The 18,051-nt window shown below is 38.0% G+C and overlaps 1 protein-coding gene across 5 annotated transcripts; it reads right to left on the bottom strand.

Moving 5' to 3' along the window:
• Positions 1 to 2,683: 2,683 nt before the first annotated feature.
• On the bottom strand, positions 2,684 to 7,930 carry LOC131165462 (FT-interacting protein 7-like). Of its 5 annotated transcripts, none has more exons than XM_058123305.1 (3): positions 7,645 to 7,930; positions 7,130 to 7,181; positions 2,684 to 5,993 (listed from the first exon to the last, which is right to left on the bottom strand). In XM_058123305.1, the coding sequence occupies exon 3, from the start codon at positions 5,918 to 5,920 to the stop codon at positions 2,885 to 2,887; it is 3,036 nt and encodes a 1,011-aa protein (XP_057979288.1). In that variant the 5' UTR covers positions 5,921 to 5,993; positions 7,130 to 7,181; positions 7,645 to 7,930; the 3' UTR covers positions 2,684 to 2,884. The 5 variants fall into 5 exon arrangements, with proteins under 5 accessions (XP_057979288.1, XP_057979289.1, XP_057979291.1 ...); XM_058123306.1 differs by lacking the exon at positions 7,130 to 7,181 and adding an exon at positions 7,234 to 7,310 and having other exon boundaries at positions 7,645 to 7,922; XM_058123308.1 differs by lacking the exon at positions 7,130 to 7,181 and adding an exon at positions 7,245 to 7,310 and having other exon boundaries at positions 7,645 to 7,906.
• Positions 7,931 to 18,051: the final 10,121 nt, after the last annotated feature.

Genomic DNA, 18,051 nt, shown 5'->3' with positions numbered 1-18,051 from the left:
TAGATAATGATCTCATACATATTCTCCCCAAATCCACACATGCACAATTTCTAAATTATAAACCATTTATCATTTTACCCGGGTTCCTGAAAAATCACCATTTGGGGTCCTCAACCCATGCTTGCGGGGTCCCAAAACACCCTATGTCTGAAAATATAATACCCTAATTTTACTTCACAAAATTCCAGTATATCCTCATATAATACAAAATTTAGGCTCAAATAAACTTGCTAATACTAACAATACCCAAATAATCTACTTACCTTGATTTTGGGATGGTTCCCAAACTTCTCAAATCAACATTTTGCTCTAGTTATGTTGTGGAGAATCTCCCCAGGATCACTGTGGCAGCTTCTGATCGTCAAACTGGGGAGAAACCGAGCCGAAAACCTAGAGAGAAGTGAGAGAAACATTGTAGAGAGAGAAAAAAACTAATAAAATAAAATTTCTTCGCTTGAAATCTGTTTTGGGCTATATATAGAGTGTTGTCCACGTGGCCTCGTCGACGAACACCTTCTCCTTGTCGACAAGTTTCAGGTTCTGGAAACGGTCCTCTCAGTGATTTCTCGTCGACGAGGCACGAGTTCCCGTCGACGAGCCGAAGAGCCCTACTCGTCAACGAGCACTTCTTCATTTGTCGACGAGACCTTACTGAAATCTCTTTTGAAAAATTCTTTTCTCTCCTTTCTTTTATTATTTAAATAATTCTTCGGGTCTCTACAACGTAGATTTGATCATACCTGTTTTTTTTTTTAAATATACCTGAGTATATATTTTGTTAAGAAATATTATAAATTTTCGCAGGTAATATGTAGCATTATAATAATTATTAATATGCAAATCGTGTGGTATAGGCTTATTTTATTGCATAAATGGGTAAGGATTAAATTTTTAAGATGTTATAGTTATTACTTGTTTTATAATGATGATACTATTTTTATTGCATAAATTGTAATTGTATGTTTTAAGAATCCTAATGGCTAGACAATTACGATGATCGGTACCGCAACTTATAGTTATGAGTGCAACCACATTGTTGTATAAGTGCTGGTGTATGATAGTAAATTTCTCCAGAGTACACACCTAGGTCAAATCATGACTTAATAAGGAAAATCACACTTATTATTAATGATGATGTTTGATTTTATTTGGACGGCTAACCAGCTAAATTCAGTTTTCGGACTGCATAACTCAGTCATGGGGGTAAACATGACACTCACAGACCAAAATGAGTTTTTTTATACATATTTATATATTTATGTGACTAGGATCATTGATTAAAACTAAATAATGATTTGAAAGAAAAGTGTGCATATATATATATATACATGATCATATTTAGAGGGCCTACATGATGTTTTACAGTAAAGAAAAGTATACACATATTTATATATGTAAACAGAGTCTCATTTAGTAGGAATAAATGATGATATGAAGGAAAAGTATAAAGGAAAGTATATATATATGCATACGGTTATTTAAATGAAAATAATTTATGAATGAATTACAGTGGTTTAAATTGATTTTTAACAGTTAAATTATTAAATGAATTTTTATACTGTAAAATTCATCTTAATCACACACTGATAATAATCAAGCTTTTACATTTTGAGCGTTGTCTCACCCCAATTATTATCATACATTACAGATACATTGAGGAGCACATTAGAGTAGCGCAACGAAAGCATGGCTAGGATAGATAGAGCTATTTAGAATAAATAGGATATGTTTTTGTATTTTAGAAATTTTATGGATGAATTTTGATATTGGAGATATTGTTGTAATAAAGTTATTAGTAAGCTGATAATAAATGTATTTGAGGTTATATTTACTTCCACTGTAAAATTATTTATAGGAACTCACATGATTTCGGGTCACTACAACGCGAGACCTAAAAGCCTTTTTCCTTATACAGTTGCCAACTCAGATATCCCAATGAAATACGAGTAGTGCTTCCTTCCTTCCTTCCCTATAATTCACAAACTCAACCACGCCATCTTAGTTTACTCAATCATCTAAAAAAGCTATGCCATCCCGGTATCGATAGTGAAGCTGGTGTAGACCAACTATCCTGGGCTTAAACTGGAAAAGACCAACTAATAGAGTGTTAAAATTATTGGAGCGGGTGTAGTTGATACGCCCTATAGCTTCAAAGATTGGGATCCATGGAAAGACCCCACACCTCAATAGCATAGACTTTTCATCCCCAATAACAACCTTTTGGGGCAAAATTGCCATGTAGCTAAATAAACGTCCCCATAGCTAAATTTCTTGTACTGACATAATGCGAAGGTTGTGCCTTCACAATTAATGGAGTTTCTCCTCCATAATGGGTTGTCCTCATGGGTCTGAGTTACACTTTAAGGTCTCTCACAAACCCTAATACAATTTCCTCATGCGTTGAATTTAACAAGTATAGCACATTCCAGGAGTGCCTCTGGAAATTAAATGGAACTTCAGAAGCAGAAATGAAGGGGTGGGGCAGAAAAATTTTAAGGCCACTCTTATGAGCCTAGGAATTTTTCAAGAGTTTATCTTGACCTTCAACAATATGCTGGTCTTAAACTGAAGAAGATGGGGCATGATTGGTTTGGTCCATACCACCAATAATTGGATGTCACCCAGAGATATTTCAAACTAACATCCATCTTGTTTTCTTCCTTTTCAAATGACACAATATTCATATTCTGAATTTTGTCTCCTCTGGCTACTGAACACCAATTTCATAAATCAATAGATCACAACTATGGGCATGATACATCATGTGTTCACACAAGAATACAAAATTCACCAAAAGAAATACACCCAGCAGCAAATAAAATACTAAAACTAGCATATGACACAAAGAAGCAGAAGCTTTACCATCCTAAACCAACAACCATATTTACAACATACTATCAGTCCTGGCTGGAAGACGGCGGAAGAAATTGATTGGTGCTGATGGCATCCTATGGCGAAACCGGGGATGCCTCATTACGTAAAACCCACTCAAAAAGGCCAGCCCCTGGAAAGGTGTGACATACAAGAAAATTGCAGCCACAAGACAGAATGTCACAAAAATGACAGTGGCGCGTGGGTCACGCCAGCTTAGCAGTGCCTGAACTCGCTCCCCTTGGGTAGCGACATCACCCACCACAGTCTGAATCCTTCCTGCCACACTCCTCAACCGATCATACCTCATCCGAACCAGCTCTGGGTTCTGCCGGGTTGGGAATGTGTCGAACTCCTCGTCCAGCTCATCAGGGTGAACTCTGTCAGCATAGGATATGACTGTGTTCATGTGAGGTGGGTACCTTGGTCGATAGCGAAAATTCCAAACCCCTATTAGAAACATGTACAGAAACACTGTTGGCAGAATCAGTTCTGGAAAACAGATGAGCATCGAAAAAAGGACATGCACTAACACCGTGGTGACAGGATTCTTCCACATGCAAACTTCCCCAAACCATTTCCCTACAGAAAATAATCCTGAAAGAAGAGAGATTATGCGGAAGAAGTTTGCCTTGCTGCGCCTCATGCTCCAAAGATGAGAGTCCACATCAGACATGTATTCAACAACCTCCTTCTTCAAAGGGGGTTCTGCCCGGCTAAGTCGGGCAGCCACTATATTGACAGCCTGGTGGCGCAACATCTCCTGCTGCGTTACTGGTAACGGCCTTATGTAGTGCATTTTTGGCAAAAGGGGTTGCGAATATATGAACATCATATTTGCCATGGATGTGCAAGAAAACCGGATTGCAAGATGCAACTCACCCATCTTCTTGACACCTGATGGATGAAGGACTAGCAATGGGTACGAGTGCGTATAAACACGGCCAGTTTCGAGAGAAGAGATTCGAATCCGAACTTTCCCTATTTTCTTGTCTCTGTTGCCATTTGAATCCTTTTCACCAATTTCACTACTTTCGAACACACCTACAGTAAGAACTGTAGCAGGATCATAAACTTCCCAAGTGTATTGCTCGTTGTATTTAGGGCCCAGGCTATTAATTATGGTTCGGGTACGAACCCATTTGTGACCATACTTGGCTACACAATATGTGTCTGCTGTACCCTTTCCATCCCTTGTTTTCATAGGGTGAAGGCCATCAGCATTTAAAATACCCAGTTCCAAAATGCCTATTGATGGCTTCCAGAGCTGCTTCACTGTAGGGCGAAGATCACTACTGTAGTGTGTGGATTCATCGAGTACATGATACCCTCCATCTAGACAGACTCGAAGATGGAGTCTACTGGAAAACTTGTCCGTTTTTATCTGATCCATATCAATTGCAGATGGACTTTCAAGGTTGAACCAACGGCTGTGTACAAGTTTATCATTGGCACGTTTCTCAACAGAATTCAATGGTATAATAACCTTCCCAATGGTCTCATCTTTGTTAGGACCCACACGATCTTCAACTGAAAGAACCAGATGCTCCTCAAAGGGTTCAGCAGCAACGAACATCAAATCCTGATTCCAGAGTGGGTGCAGAGTCCGAGCTTGAACTGGTTTTGTTTTTAAAATCTGGCTACCAATCTGTGCTCTAACATACACATCAGGGAAGCGATTCTTATCGGCTATAACCAAGTCTTGGGCCTCAATAACATTAACACGGACATACCATAATCTTGGAGAATGGTAAACTTTCGAACGGATGTGTGCAGAGGCAGCGACAAAGCCATCAACAGGACTGACTGCATCTGAATGCCAAGCATCAGGGAATGCCTCATCAGCTTGTGTGCCAATCCAGACAGCAAGAATTAGTTCCCCTTTCTTTTTTTTCCCCTTCTTGTCTTCAAGGCGATACCATTCTGGAGCCAGTGGACTATCTGGTGGTACCCGTGTAGGAACCTCATTGAGATCAAACCGAACAATCCCAACAAAATCATCTTTTACCATATTCTTGTCCTTAACCACAACTTCCAGCACAGATGACTGTATCCTGTCTCTTGCGAAGGCAAACACCTCATTCCACTCAGGGTTTTGCTTCTTCTCAAAGTGCCTCGTAATTCCTTTGTAGTTCCCAAGTCTTACTTCAACATATGGATCAAGGCTCCCTGTAGCATCTTTTGAAGGGAGGTCACTGGCTCTCACAACTCGTACAAAGAGGTACTGCATTTGTTCGACAAGATCATACGTGCTGGCAGGCCTGTCTGCACGTATAACTCGGCCACCAACAATTTGCCCCCCTCCAAGGAAAGGGCTTGTCTCTTTAAGTGCATAGTCAACAGGCTGCAATGATGAACCTGAGTACATGTGGACCATTTTTGGAGGCTGCAGTTCAGACCTCATCTCGTCAGCCACATATCTCACTGGTTGCACCGGTTCTGTTTCCACGTTAGAAGAATGATGCTGCTGCTTCTGAGGACTAGGTTTTGGAAGATGACGAAATGTGTGTCTTGACTCGGCCTTATCATTAGAGAACAGATTCCAGACTGACTTTGAAAACTGTAGGATGGGTGCTTCCACCTGGTTTGAGCGTGGTTCTGTGTGAGGAGAGGATTCCATTGCCGGAAGTGGGTTTGAGGCTTTTATGGAGGGGTCATCAGTGACAAAAACTTTCAAACCTAGCTCTCCCTTAACATGTGAGAAGATGCCTCGTTTTTCTAAAGGGAAGTGCAGAACCACAGCATCAGGGTGGGGAACAAATGATGTTGCAGTGAGGCGAACCTTCCCAAGGAAAGACTGAGATTGAGCATTTTTTATATTATGGTAAACACAAGCATCAAGAGAAAGGTTAGATAGGTTGTTTGGATCAGAGACAATGAAATAGAACCTTTCATTCCAAACAGGGTTGAGATCCTTTTCCTTGGTAGACGTACGGACTCTCTGACGGTCAAATTCAAGCTCCACAAAAGCACTGGATGAGCCCTGCCCATCTTTGGGCATAAGGTTGTGGGCACTCACAACCTCCACCCCTAGCTTTAGATTGCTCATGGGATTTCTTGTTGAATTGGCAAAAGGAAATTGTATCACCTACTTGCAGGAAGTGATAGAAGAAAAGTTATGCCTGAAATGAACCAAAAATAGTTCTTCAATGATCACTCAACAAATACAACTTATATTAAGGGAGAGAAATGAAAGAGAAGCAAACATATGACATCCATGCAACTGAAAAATTGACAAACAAATTGTCTGGTATTTCTATGCTGCAAGACAATATATGAAAGGAATAAATAAGAGAAACGAATCATTATCTAGATTCTTGAGATTAAAGATCAGATCAAACAAATTATACATAAGCCGTAAGAAGAATTTATGTCAGATCCATGCCCTATGTTGACAGGCACCTAGAAAAGCACATGCAGCACATCATAGCTACCTCTTCAATGTTATATATGAGGAGAGTCATTTGCGGATGTTGCATATCCAATGGCCCCACTAAACTTTCATCAGTAATATATGTTTGTCAGAGAATCATAGAAAGTTCTATCAATCAATTACTCTAACCAGCATATCTAGAAGGATGAGCAAGTACAACATCTTTGACCAATTTCAACAAGAAGCTATATCATACAAATCTCACAAATTTAGTCATAACTTTAATGGTGCACTGTCCAACTACAAGAAAATTCAGATTCAACTTCAAATCTGTGGAGTAGATGTGCATTCTCATCAACGAAATAAGTTTTAAGGGAAACTTCAAAAATCAAGTGAAACCCAAGATTTAGAGTGTCATATTGCAAAATTAAAAAGTTAATCACACATGCAGCACAATATGAGGCCAGAGAGAGAGAACACAAGCAGAGTCAGGAAAATTAGTTTCTTTCTTTTTAATTGTCTTTATGTTTTTCAATTTCTATAATTCTATTACAGATCCTTTGAAGATCAAAAGAAGATCTCCATCTTGTCAAGAAGATAAGGCAAACTGTTGTGTTAAAGATCCAAAAAAGGCAAAAAAATTTTAGAAGCGTAAGCCAAACTGCCGTGCAGAAGAATATCCACATGAAAAAAAAAAAGAGCAGATGCTCTACACTTTCCAGCAAAAGTGAGAATGATTTTTTCCCCCTATAGAAGATAATAACCGAACTGCAAATGCTAATTCACAGTTAAAGTGAGAACTTTATGGTTTCTCACCACAAAAAAGATATCTGAGTCACAATATGATAAAACTATAAAAAAGAAAAGGGGATGAATAGATCAAACCTTTCAAAAAAAAAATCCCTTAATTTGAAAATTTACAAGTTTCCTCCCTTTCCTGTGAATAACAAGAAAAAAAAATTGGAATCTCGCAAAAGTTAGAATCATACCAAATACAAACCTCCTTCTCTCAGTAACCGAGCAGAGCTCTAAAGGACATTTAAAGTCTACAAAGCCCGTTTTAAATCTGCTAAGGAAAGAAAAAAAAAAAAAGATGATAGTTGCTTTGTTTGGTTGACAAGAAAAGGCAGGGAAAGAAAAGTCTTAACTCTTTTCATCGTTAGAAACCCAACAAACAAAAGTCCCCATCTTACCAAGCCGACTCGATCCAAACTATTTGCCTAGTCAAATCTGGTAATGTTTTTCTCCTCTATTTTTTTTTTCCTAAAAACCCAAAAAGCAACTTCAAACAAAAACTGAAAAAAATGACCAAATGTTTTCCCCTGTTCATATGGGTTCCCTTCTCGGCAACCAAACACAAGAAGAAGCCAGTATGAAAGACAGAAGAACAGAAAACTCACCTTCTTATACAAATTTGCAGTCAGCCTCGTTGATATGTGGTGGCTTCAGAACCCAATTAAGAGCTGAAGAGGAGCTCTGTGGCCTCTTATGGCGAGCTGCAGATCAAATATACTGCAAAACCAGTCAGTGGAACAAATACAGAGCTTCAAAGAAAGGAGCCCAGAAACACTTTCCTCTCTCCGATGTTTCGCAGAAGAGAGAGAGAGAGAGAGAGAGAGAGAGGTGTGAAAATGAGAATAAGGAAATCGTTTCAATACGAGTGGAAGAAAATTTGGCTGAGCAGCACTTCGCGTTTTGTCTGTTTTCTTCGAAACACCATCTACGTCCTTTGGCTCTCCTTGCCCTACTCGCGTGCTGTACGAGGTAAATTAACTCGCTACACTTACCCGACACGTGCTTAATCAAAATATTTTTGTCCCCTACTAAGCACGAGAGAATTTTCTTTTTGACAACTTGAAACTCGAAATTAGATAAGTCTTTCAAATCCATTTTAAAGACACCAAATCGAGAAATAAAAATAGCGCAATCTCTCGTTTAACGCATTCCTGAAATTTACTGAGATTTGTCGTTTAATGTTGATATTGTGGAAAGATAATGTATTGAAAACTCATCTTATGGGTTGAGTTTTTTTTTTCTTTTTTTTTTTTTCTTTTTTAATATCTATTGAATGATACAAGTTGATGCTTCAAAAGAAAAGATAATATTTATATTAATTTTATTAAATTTAAAAATTTAAAAATCTAAAAATAAAACTCACAAACATATGCACAATGATACTTATATGTCAACTAAAAAAAGTAGACAAACTCAAATTCATGTTTCTCACTCAACATGTACTGCTTATTATTGTCATGAACCCATAATGAGCAATAATTTGCATAAACATTGTATCAATAACTATGAATTAAAAGTAAGAATTTTGTATATATAATAATTTTCAATTAAAAAAATTAAGGATTTCGCAAAGAAGAATGTCATATCTTATACTTGAAAATAGATTGCCACTTTAGAGGTTGATTAAGTCGAGAGTTGGTGAAGAATTCTTCTCTTTTATGATCTGCAATATTAATAGTGGACTCTTGGGAGGTTCCCGGTAGCCTTTGGGGGATCTATTTGATGGTTAAGTAAATTATTCTCAAATCGAAATGTGGAAAAGAGAAAGAATGAGAGATTGGAGAGAATGAATTTATCAGTTCAGCAAACTTACTTTTCTTCTATTGCTCGACCTCCTTTTCCATAACTATCTCAAAGACGTGAACCTCTCTGTCTCTCTTGGACATGGTCAATTCTAGCCCTTTTTATTGTGGAAACATGGGTATCTTTTTAAGAGCGAGTAGTTAAACATTTCCCTAGTGAATATGTGGGTTCCCTTAGGCAATTAAGAGTGACTAGTATATTGGATGATGAGATTAGGCCCAAATTTGGCCAACTTAGTTGGTGGGCTCCGTGGGCAGCTTGGTTTCGAACTAATAGAGGCTGCTCAATTAGGGAACCCCACAAGCAGCTAAGAGCTAAGAGCCATAGCTTGGTTTTTGGACCCTACAAGAAGTTCAATTTTAGCTAACGACAACTTGGTTGGTGGGCCCTATAAGCGAGTCAATTTTGGGCTCAACAAGGTAGCTCAATTGGTGGGCCCCATAATCAGGTCGGTTTCTCCTTTGGTTGAGACCCCTACAATAATTATAATGGCATCCTCTAATGCTTTTAATATCATTACAATAATTATAATGACATCCTCTAACCTTATAATCAACCCAAATTTCTAAATTCCCAAAAAAAAAAAAAGGAAATTATGTGATTGGAAAAGTTTTTATAGGGGTCTCTCAAAGTAGAGTTTTACTACTAGAAAACCTACTACACAAGTGATGTAAATTCCATTAAGTAAGATTAGTTAACTTTAAAAAAAAACAAATTAAAATGGGATTTCACATCACTTACGACAATTTTTTATGATGATTTTCTTATGATAAATAAAATTTTTCAAAAATGAAGGGTGACATTTCTTTTTACAAAATAAGTAAGAACATGAATAACCTTTCAAAACTTTGGCTAACTTGGCATGCACATAATGACTTTTTTAATATCTTTAAGTCATTCTCCTTATTTGTCAATGGGGTTAGGGTTAAAAGGCTTTCATATCTTAAAATTCGAAACCTTCTTTAAATTTTAGGTGAATAAGTCTATCTAAGATTCAATGAATTTTATTGTATTTAATTGTTAAATGTTCACCCAACTAAAGAGACATAAGATAATATAAGTTAGAATAGTTGATGATAAGCTTTGGTTTAATAAATAATTACGTACCTTTTAAGTGATGGTGTAGATTTAGATAAGGAAATGGTGGATTGATTGTGAATGGACTCATTATGTTAACTCTCATCAAAGGTACAAGGATAGTGGCAGTAAGAATTGTAGAAATTGTAAAAATCGTAGAAAGAGGGAGAAAAGAGGGAGGTATAAACATTAAGATTAGAAGAGGTAGGGATAGATAGAAAGGGAAGAGAATAAGCAAAGAAAAAAGTGAGAGAGAAAAAAAAATAGATAAGAGAGAGATAAAAGACACTTGGACCTATTTAGCGTCAGATTATTGCGTGATATTTGTGAGTTGAGGAAGAGATCTCCTTACAATAACCATTATATATATTTATACCTTTTTGAAGTCAAACTTACACTAATTCTATAGTTACAAGCATAAATTCAAAATAGTAAATCTTAATAATAAAGAAAGTTCATAAAACATTTAAAACCTAATCGTAAATTGTAATCATTTCATAACATCATTATAGTTGACATGTTGCCTAATGCCTATCTACCTTGTTGCTTAATGATGATAGTGACCTTCGTCTGATGGCTTAGGTGACCATTGTCGCCAAATATGATGGGTGAATTTCGACTGATAACATATGCAACCATTGTCACCTGATGACCCATATGACCATTGTAGCTTGCTAATTCTGTGTTCTCTGTCACCTATATGATAAGTGATTCCATCCTTTAGGCTATTTGCATCTTGCTTGCAGTCTTTGACTCATGCTTCTTCTAGGTGATTCTCTGCTTAGTCACTTGGGTGACTACATGATACGTGATTCATCCTACCTAGATGACCTCTTTTTTTATGGCAACTATCTTAACTAAACAATCACCATCATATTCAAAGAAGTTGCACTAGGATGTTAGCATCACCTTTTTATCTCCATCAAAGAAAAAAGTATTACTAAGCATGTAAAGAAACGGTCGAAGGAGGGGTATTTTGGATTTTTGTGTGAGATTGGGAGCCATATAGATGACTCATTGGAGAATGTGGCTAACATTACACATTAAAACTAGAGGTTAAGACGTGCACTCATGTTGCCCTTGGTTATATTCTTGGTCGATGTTATCTTGTATTCATTAGACTATCAAAAGATGTTGATCTTTTATATGTGTGTCATGAGTAGCATGTGGTATCACTTTCCTTCACTCCGACTTATGGGTGGTTAGTTGTAGGTTCATTACCACAAGGATCATGCTGTGAGGATCAGAGTAACTCTCAATATATGCTTGTAGAATATGAGTTCAACACCCTTACTACTTGGTTCATTGTTCCTCAACGATCTCCTCGTATATGACATGTAATGCTATGGGACTTTACTACTGAATTGGATATATGAGTCTTTTTATGTATTTGGTTGAATCTCACTCAACAAGACTTGGTGTAATCTTATTGCTGGATAAGCATGATTGCATCATAAATTAAGCCAAAGGTGATTCTTTGAACCTTGCAAATATTTTGCCACCCTAAGACACATGACACGTGAATGGTTCTCTCTCTTTGTCAATATGCTTATTCTTTACACACACACACACATATATTCCTCCATATTTATTCTTTCTAAGGTAATAAGAAACTTATTCATATATTTATACCAATAGTAATATTTTTTTCTTCAATAGAATAATTCTTATAATTATGAATACTCTAAATACATTGCTTAATAAATTCATTTTAATTTGTGATTAAAAACTAATAATAAATTTTAAAAATATTTTAAACTATTGAATAACTAATGTGTATATGAAGATCTTAATAAAAAGGTTCAAGAATAAAAAATTATTTGTTTTGAAAAATTATTTTTTTGAACTAAATGGAATTAAAATATTTCCTATTAAAAGTCAACGTCAAATTTTTTCTAGGGTGCCAAGGAAGAGGATTTGCATGGTGATTGCAAATAAGAAAACTAGCCAAAAGGAAGAAAAAAAAGAACAAACAAATGCAAAAAACACAAAATAAGACAAAATCAGAGTAGCAACCTTATTTTAAAAAAATAAAAAAAAAATTATGAAAGTCTACGAAAATCAAAGTTTAGGTTTGAAAGTACAATTATATATAAAGAATGTGATTGATAAACCATCTTAAGGATGGCTGGATAGCTAGCACCCCTATCACACTTATAAGTGTATATGCGTGAAATGTTTTTTTTTTTTTAAATATTCCTTTGGTCCTTAGATAATTCATTACCATCCAAGAAACACTCCAACTTGGATTTAGGAAACTTAGAGATTGAATTGCTACTAAAGAGGCGTTGACATTAATAACCCTAATTTTGAAAATAATGCAAATGACGATCAAAAATATTTGATTTAAAGAACATCAAGAGGATGAAGAGAGTTAACTTGGAAAACATAAGGTTTGTGTTACCAATTTAAGAAAATAACAAGGGTTTAAAGGAGCATTTAATTGTATTACTAACTTATAGTTCGACTGCCCCACCTGGTCCATTATTTCACCAGTGGTCCCAATACTCCTACAAGCCGACTATCTCTATACCCACACCGATTCACATGTGTGGTTGCACTATACTTTACTAGCAATGAAACCGCACCTTTAGAAATTGGAGTATCTTTCAACTCCTTTAATCTGAAGTATCTTTCAACTCCTTTAGTCAGAAGTTGTGGTCTCATTTATCATATATACAATTTACAATGAAAACATAATAACCTGTGCATTTTCAGTATTTTCACAATCTCATTAATAAACTAAACAAGCATTCTTTCTTTCTTTCAAACTGAGATATCAACCGGCACGTGTACTCTCGGTTTACCGCTTTTCATATATAAAGCTTGATATTTAACCGGCACCTGTTTTCCACAGTTTTAGATAGTATAATGGAACCTTAGTTCCTATAGTTCATAACTGTATATACCAATGCATTATAAGTCCATTTAACAACATATATCACGTTCATTTCGTCAAAAACTACTTTAAGGAGTAATCGGTTCAAAAAGTCATTTAAATGAAAAATGTGGATTCAAGCATCTCCTACTAGTAGTTCAAAGCAACTAGGTAAGTTTTTAAAACGTTTGGAGATCATATGCAAAAATTCCTAAATTTACCAAAATCGTAAAAATAATTAAACCGACACTTTTACTTGGTAGAATTTTTCAAACGAACAGTTATAACGTATATAATAGTATAGAGTACAGTTTTACCGGTTTACTTTTCAAAATAAACTGATGTAAACAAATCCTCTTACCTTAAACCTGAAATCGAAACACGAATGAGTCGATCCAAAACAACGACTCGGGGTCCCTAAAACCTAAAAACCGAAGAATAATACTTTAATATAATTTCCTATACTACTGATCTACCGAAACGAAACCAAATTCAGACCCTTACCTCTATTTTAGGGAAAATCTCGAAATTCCACAAACGAAGATCTGTTCTACAATAAACATAGAAATTCTCCTCTTGATCCATATGGTAACGACAGATCGTGGATTTCGGTAATGGACAACACGAAATCCTAAAAAGAGAGAGAGGGTTGGTTCGAGTTCTAGAGAGAGAGAGAGAGAGAGAGAGAGAATGAGAGTTTATAAAATAAAACCTAACTTAGCCTTTAAGTAATCAAAATAAATATCTCCTCAAAGATATTTATATATAAATATCTCCTTTCAATTTATCTTCTCCAAAATATCTCTTCCAAAATATCTCTTTATTTATTTATTTATTTATTTTGGGTCGGGTTACTACAATCTCCCCTCATAAGAATTTCATCCCCAAAATTCTCCAACCGATGCCAAGCATACTCTACCTTATGTCGGAGACCTACAGAAGAGTCGGTAGCCACCCACAAAGCAGCTCCGACCCGAATTTGTTATCTACCCTTGCTTATGGCAGAGGAATACTATGATTACAGTGTGATGCTTTGGAAGATTACACATGCACACACACAAAACTCTCGAAGATCATACCACCTATACTACTATACATAACTACGTACCATCTGAAAATAACTGTGGGTACTTCTGGTGTATGTCTGACTCTAACTCCCATGAAACTTCCTTCACTGCATGGTTACGCCATAATACATTCACTAGTGGTATTTCCCTAGTCCGTAAATGCTGAACTTTCCAATCTAATATCAATACTGGTACCTCCTCATATGATAAAGCATCACTGATCTCTAGAGGTTCGTAACTCAGCACGTGCGAAGGATCCGACACGTACTTCCTCAGCACCGAGACGTGAAATGCGTCATGGACTCTAGGTAGTGCTAGAGGTAAAGCCACTCGATAAGCAACTAAACCTATCCTTTCCAAGATTTCAAAAGGCCTGATATACCGAGGACTTAGCTTCCCTTTCTTCCTGAACCTCATCACCCTTTTCATCGGAGCGGTCTTTAGAAACACCATATCACCTACCTCAAACTCCAGCTCTCGTCGATGAGTATTAGTATAACTCTTTTTCTGACTCTGAGCTGTCCTAATTCTTTCCCTAATCAATTCAACCTTTGCAGAGGCCTTTTGAATTAGTTTCGAACCCAGTATCTGTCCCTCGCCTACCTGATCCTAGTACAACGGAGATCGACACTTACGACCATACAATGTCTCGTAAGGTGCCATCTCTATGATGGCCTAGTAACTGTTGTTATACACAAACTCGACAAGCGGTAGATACCGTATCCAACTATCACCGATATCCAATACACAAGCCCGCAACATGTCCTTTATCGTCTAAATAGTCCTCTTAGATTGTCCATCCGTCTATGGGTGAAAAGATGTACTGAATGTGAGCTGCGATCCCAAGGCATCCTGTAGACTCTTTTAGAAACGAGATGTAAAATGTGGATCTCAGTCTGAAACAATAGAAACAGGGACACCATGGAGTCGTACAATCTTTTGAACATACAAATCTGCCAGCCTATTCAAAGAATAGCTGACTCTAATTAGAATGAAATGTGCAGTCTTTGTCAGCTGATCAACTATGACCCATATAACATTCTAACTATGCACCATCGCAGGTAACCACGTTACAAAATTCATCGAAATGTGTTCCCATTTCCACTTGGGAATGTCAAGTGGTTAAAGTGATCCTGCAGGTCTTTGGTGCTCTACTTTGACCTGCTGACATGTTAGGCACAACTCTACAAAATGGGCGATCTCTCTTTTCATGTTGGACCACCAGAAAGATTCCCTCAGGTTTCGGTACATCTTTGTACTTCCAGGATGTACGGTGTAGAGCCAATGGTGTGTCTCCTCCAAAATGACCTGTTTAATCTCAACGTCATCTGGTACACATACCCTACTATGGAATCTCAACATCCCATCACCTGAGATACTAAAATCCGGCTTTAAACCACTGGGGACCCCTTCCATAACCTCAACAAGCTTAGGATCCTACTTTTGCACTGCACGGATCCTCTCCTATAAGGTCGGCTGTACCACCAAACTAGCAAGAACAGTTTGATGATTTTCTTCCACTACTTCCAAGCCCAACCTTTTCAGGTCCATACAAATCTGGTGCTGAACTTCCACTACAAAGACCGACGCATCCATAGACTTCCGACTTAAAGCATCAGCTACCATATTTGCTTTACCCGAGTGATATCTAATGATACAATCGTATTCCTTTATCAATTCTAACCATCTACGCTGCCTCATGTTCAGCTCCTTTTGGGTGAAAATGTGCTTCAAACTTTTATAATCGATAAAAATCTTACATCTTTCACCATACAAGTAATGCCTCTAGATTTTCAATGCAAACACTACTGCAGCTAGTTCCATATCATGTGTCGGGTAGTTCTTCTCGTACTCTTTAAGTTGGCGAGAAGCATAAGCAACCACCCTTCCCTGCTACATTAGAACACAATCGAGACTTTTCTTAGAGGCGTCACTATAAATAACAAATCCATCATCCCCAGACGGAATGGTAAGAACTGGAGCAGTAACCAGTCGTTGTTTCAGCTCCTAGAAACTAAGCTCGCACTAGTAAGTCCAATCATACCTCACGTTCTTCCTCGCAAGTCGTGTCAAAGGACTCGATAAACTGGAGAACCCCTCTACAAATTGACTGTAGTAACCTGTAAGACCCAAAAAGCTTCTGACCTCCTGAACATTCCTCTGTCTCACCTAGTTCACTACTGCCTCTATCTTACTCGGATCCACTGAGACTCCTTCTTTGGACACTACATGCCCTAGAAATGTAATATGTTCCAGCCAGAACTTGTATTTCTTCAGTTTAGCAAATAACTTCTTCTCCCTAAGCATTTGTACCAGCCTCAAATGAACTTCATGCTTTGCAGCGCTCTTAGAATACACTAGGATGTCATCAATAAATACCACGATGAACTGGTCTAAGTATTCGTGAAAGACCATATTCATCAGACCCATAAATGTTGCAGGTGCATTAGTCAAACCGAAAGGCATAACCATAAATTCATAATGGTCGTACCAAGTTCGGAAGGTTGTCTTTGGAACATCCTCCCTCGTCACCTTTAGCTAGTGATACCCAGATCGTAGATTGATTTTGGAGATGATCTGCATGCCTTGTAGCTGGTCAAACAGATCATCAATCTTGGGTAACAGGTATTTGTTCTTTATCATTACCTTGTTAAGTTCCCTGTAGTCAATGCACATCCTCATCGATCCGTCCTTATTCTTCACAAATGGCACAGGTGCCCCCCAAGGAGAAACACTCAGTCGAATGTACCCCTTGTATAGCAGCTCTTGAAGCTATTTTTTTAACTCTCTCAATTCAGCTGGAGCCATACGACACAGGGCTTTCGAAATCGGCGCCGTACCTGGAACCAACTCTATCCCAAACTCCACCTCACGATCTGGAGGTAATCCTAGCAAGTCTTCTGGAAACGCATCTAGGAACTCGCACACAACAAGAATCTCTTCCAGTTCACATTCCCCTGCCGGCGTGTCTTTCACAAATTCCAGAGGATCCATGGCGTGGAGCGCACACACGACCCTAAGAATTTGAATTTCTGCTTCCCCGAAGGTCTAAACACCACTCGCAAACAACCAGCCCATACCCAGAATGATATCTAAACCATGCATATCAAACACAATAAGACTAACTGGTAGTACTCTCTCCTGAATTTCTACTAGAAAGTCACAAATTACCCTACTACATACGACTATAGACCCTAAAGGCATAGTCACCACCAGTTCATAATATAACTATTGAGTCTCAATGCCACACAGTTTAATAAATCCTCGGGAGATAAAGGAATGTATTGCCCCTGAGTCGAATAGTATAACAACTTTATTGGAAAGCATGTAAATATTACCTGTTACCACATCTCTAGCATTTTCAGCATCCCCTGGAGTCAAGGAGTACACCCTAGCCTGGGCATTACCCCCTCGCTATCCACCTCGTGGTGCCTGCGCACCACCTCTGAAAGGCTGCTATGGAGCTCCACCATACTTCGGTGAGTTGCAATCCCTCGCCTGATAATCCATTTTTCAACATCGTAAACAAGCTCCCATGGCCTTCCAACACTGCCTTGTGTGAGGCTTCCCACACATAGAACAACCAAAAGTGAACGTGGTATTCTGAGAAGCACCACTACGGTTCTTCTTCTTCCAGTTTCCTTACCTCGGATTATAGGAAGAACTGGGAGGCGTTGGCCTCTTATTCGAAGCCTGAATCACAAGGTCCTCTGGCAGACTCTCCTCTGCAACAATGGCTTTGTCCACCAAAGCTGCAAAGTCTTGCATCTGTGAGATGGTCGTCTGCTTCTATATCTCCTTCCTCAGACCACTTTGAAATTTCCATGCCTTCATCGCCTTATCAGAGATCATGAATGGAGTGAATCGGGAGAGCTCCTAGAATCTGGCAGCGTACTGCTGAACTGTCAGCCGCCCCTGTGCTAAACTCATGAATTTGCATTTCTAACCGTGGCTGGGAAGTACCGTCCAAAGAACAACTTTCTGAAATGGGCCCATGATATCGTCACTGGAATGGGTCAATGCTCCTCAAGCAATCTCACAGACTTCCACCATCTTTCTATTCGCATGAAAACCTAAAAGTTGCAAAGGCCACCTTCTGCTTTTCAGTGTAGTTCAGGACATCCAACATCTTCTTAATCTCCTCGATCCAATTTTCAGCTTGAATCGGGTCTGCACTTCCCATGAAA

Source organism: Malania oleifera, chromosome 10 (assembly GCF_029873635.1).
Source record: "Malania oleifera isolate guangnan ecotype guangnan chromosome 10, ASM2987363v1, whole genome shotgun sequence".
In the NCBI taxonomy this organism is placed as follows: domain Eukaryota; kingdom Viridiplantae; phylum Streptophyta; class Magnoliopsida; order Santalales; family Ximeniaceae; genus Malania; species Malania oleifera.
This window is presented reverse-complemented; position numbering and strand designations above follow the sequence as displayed.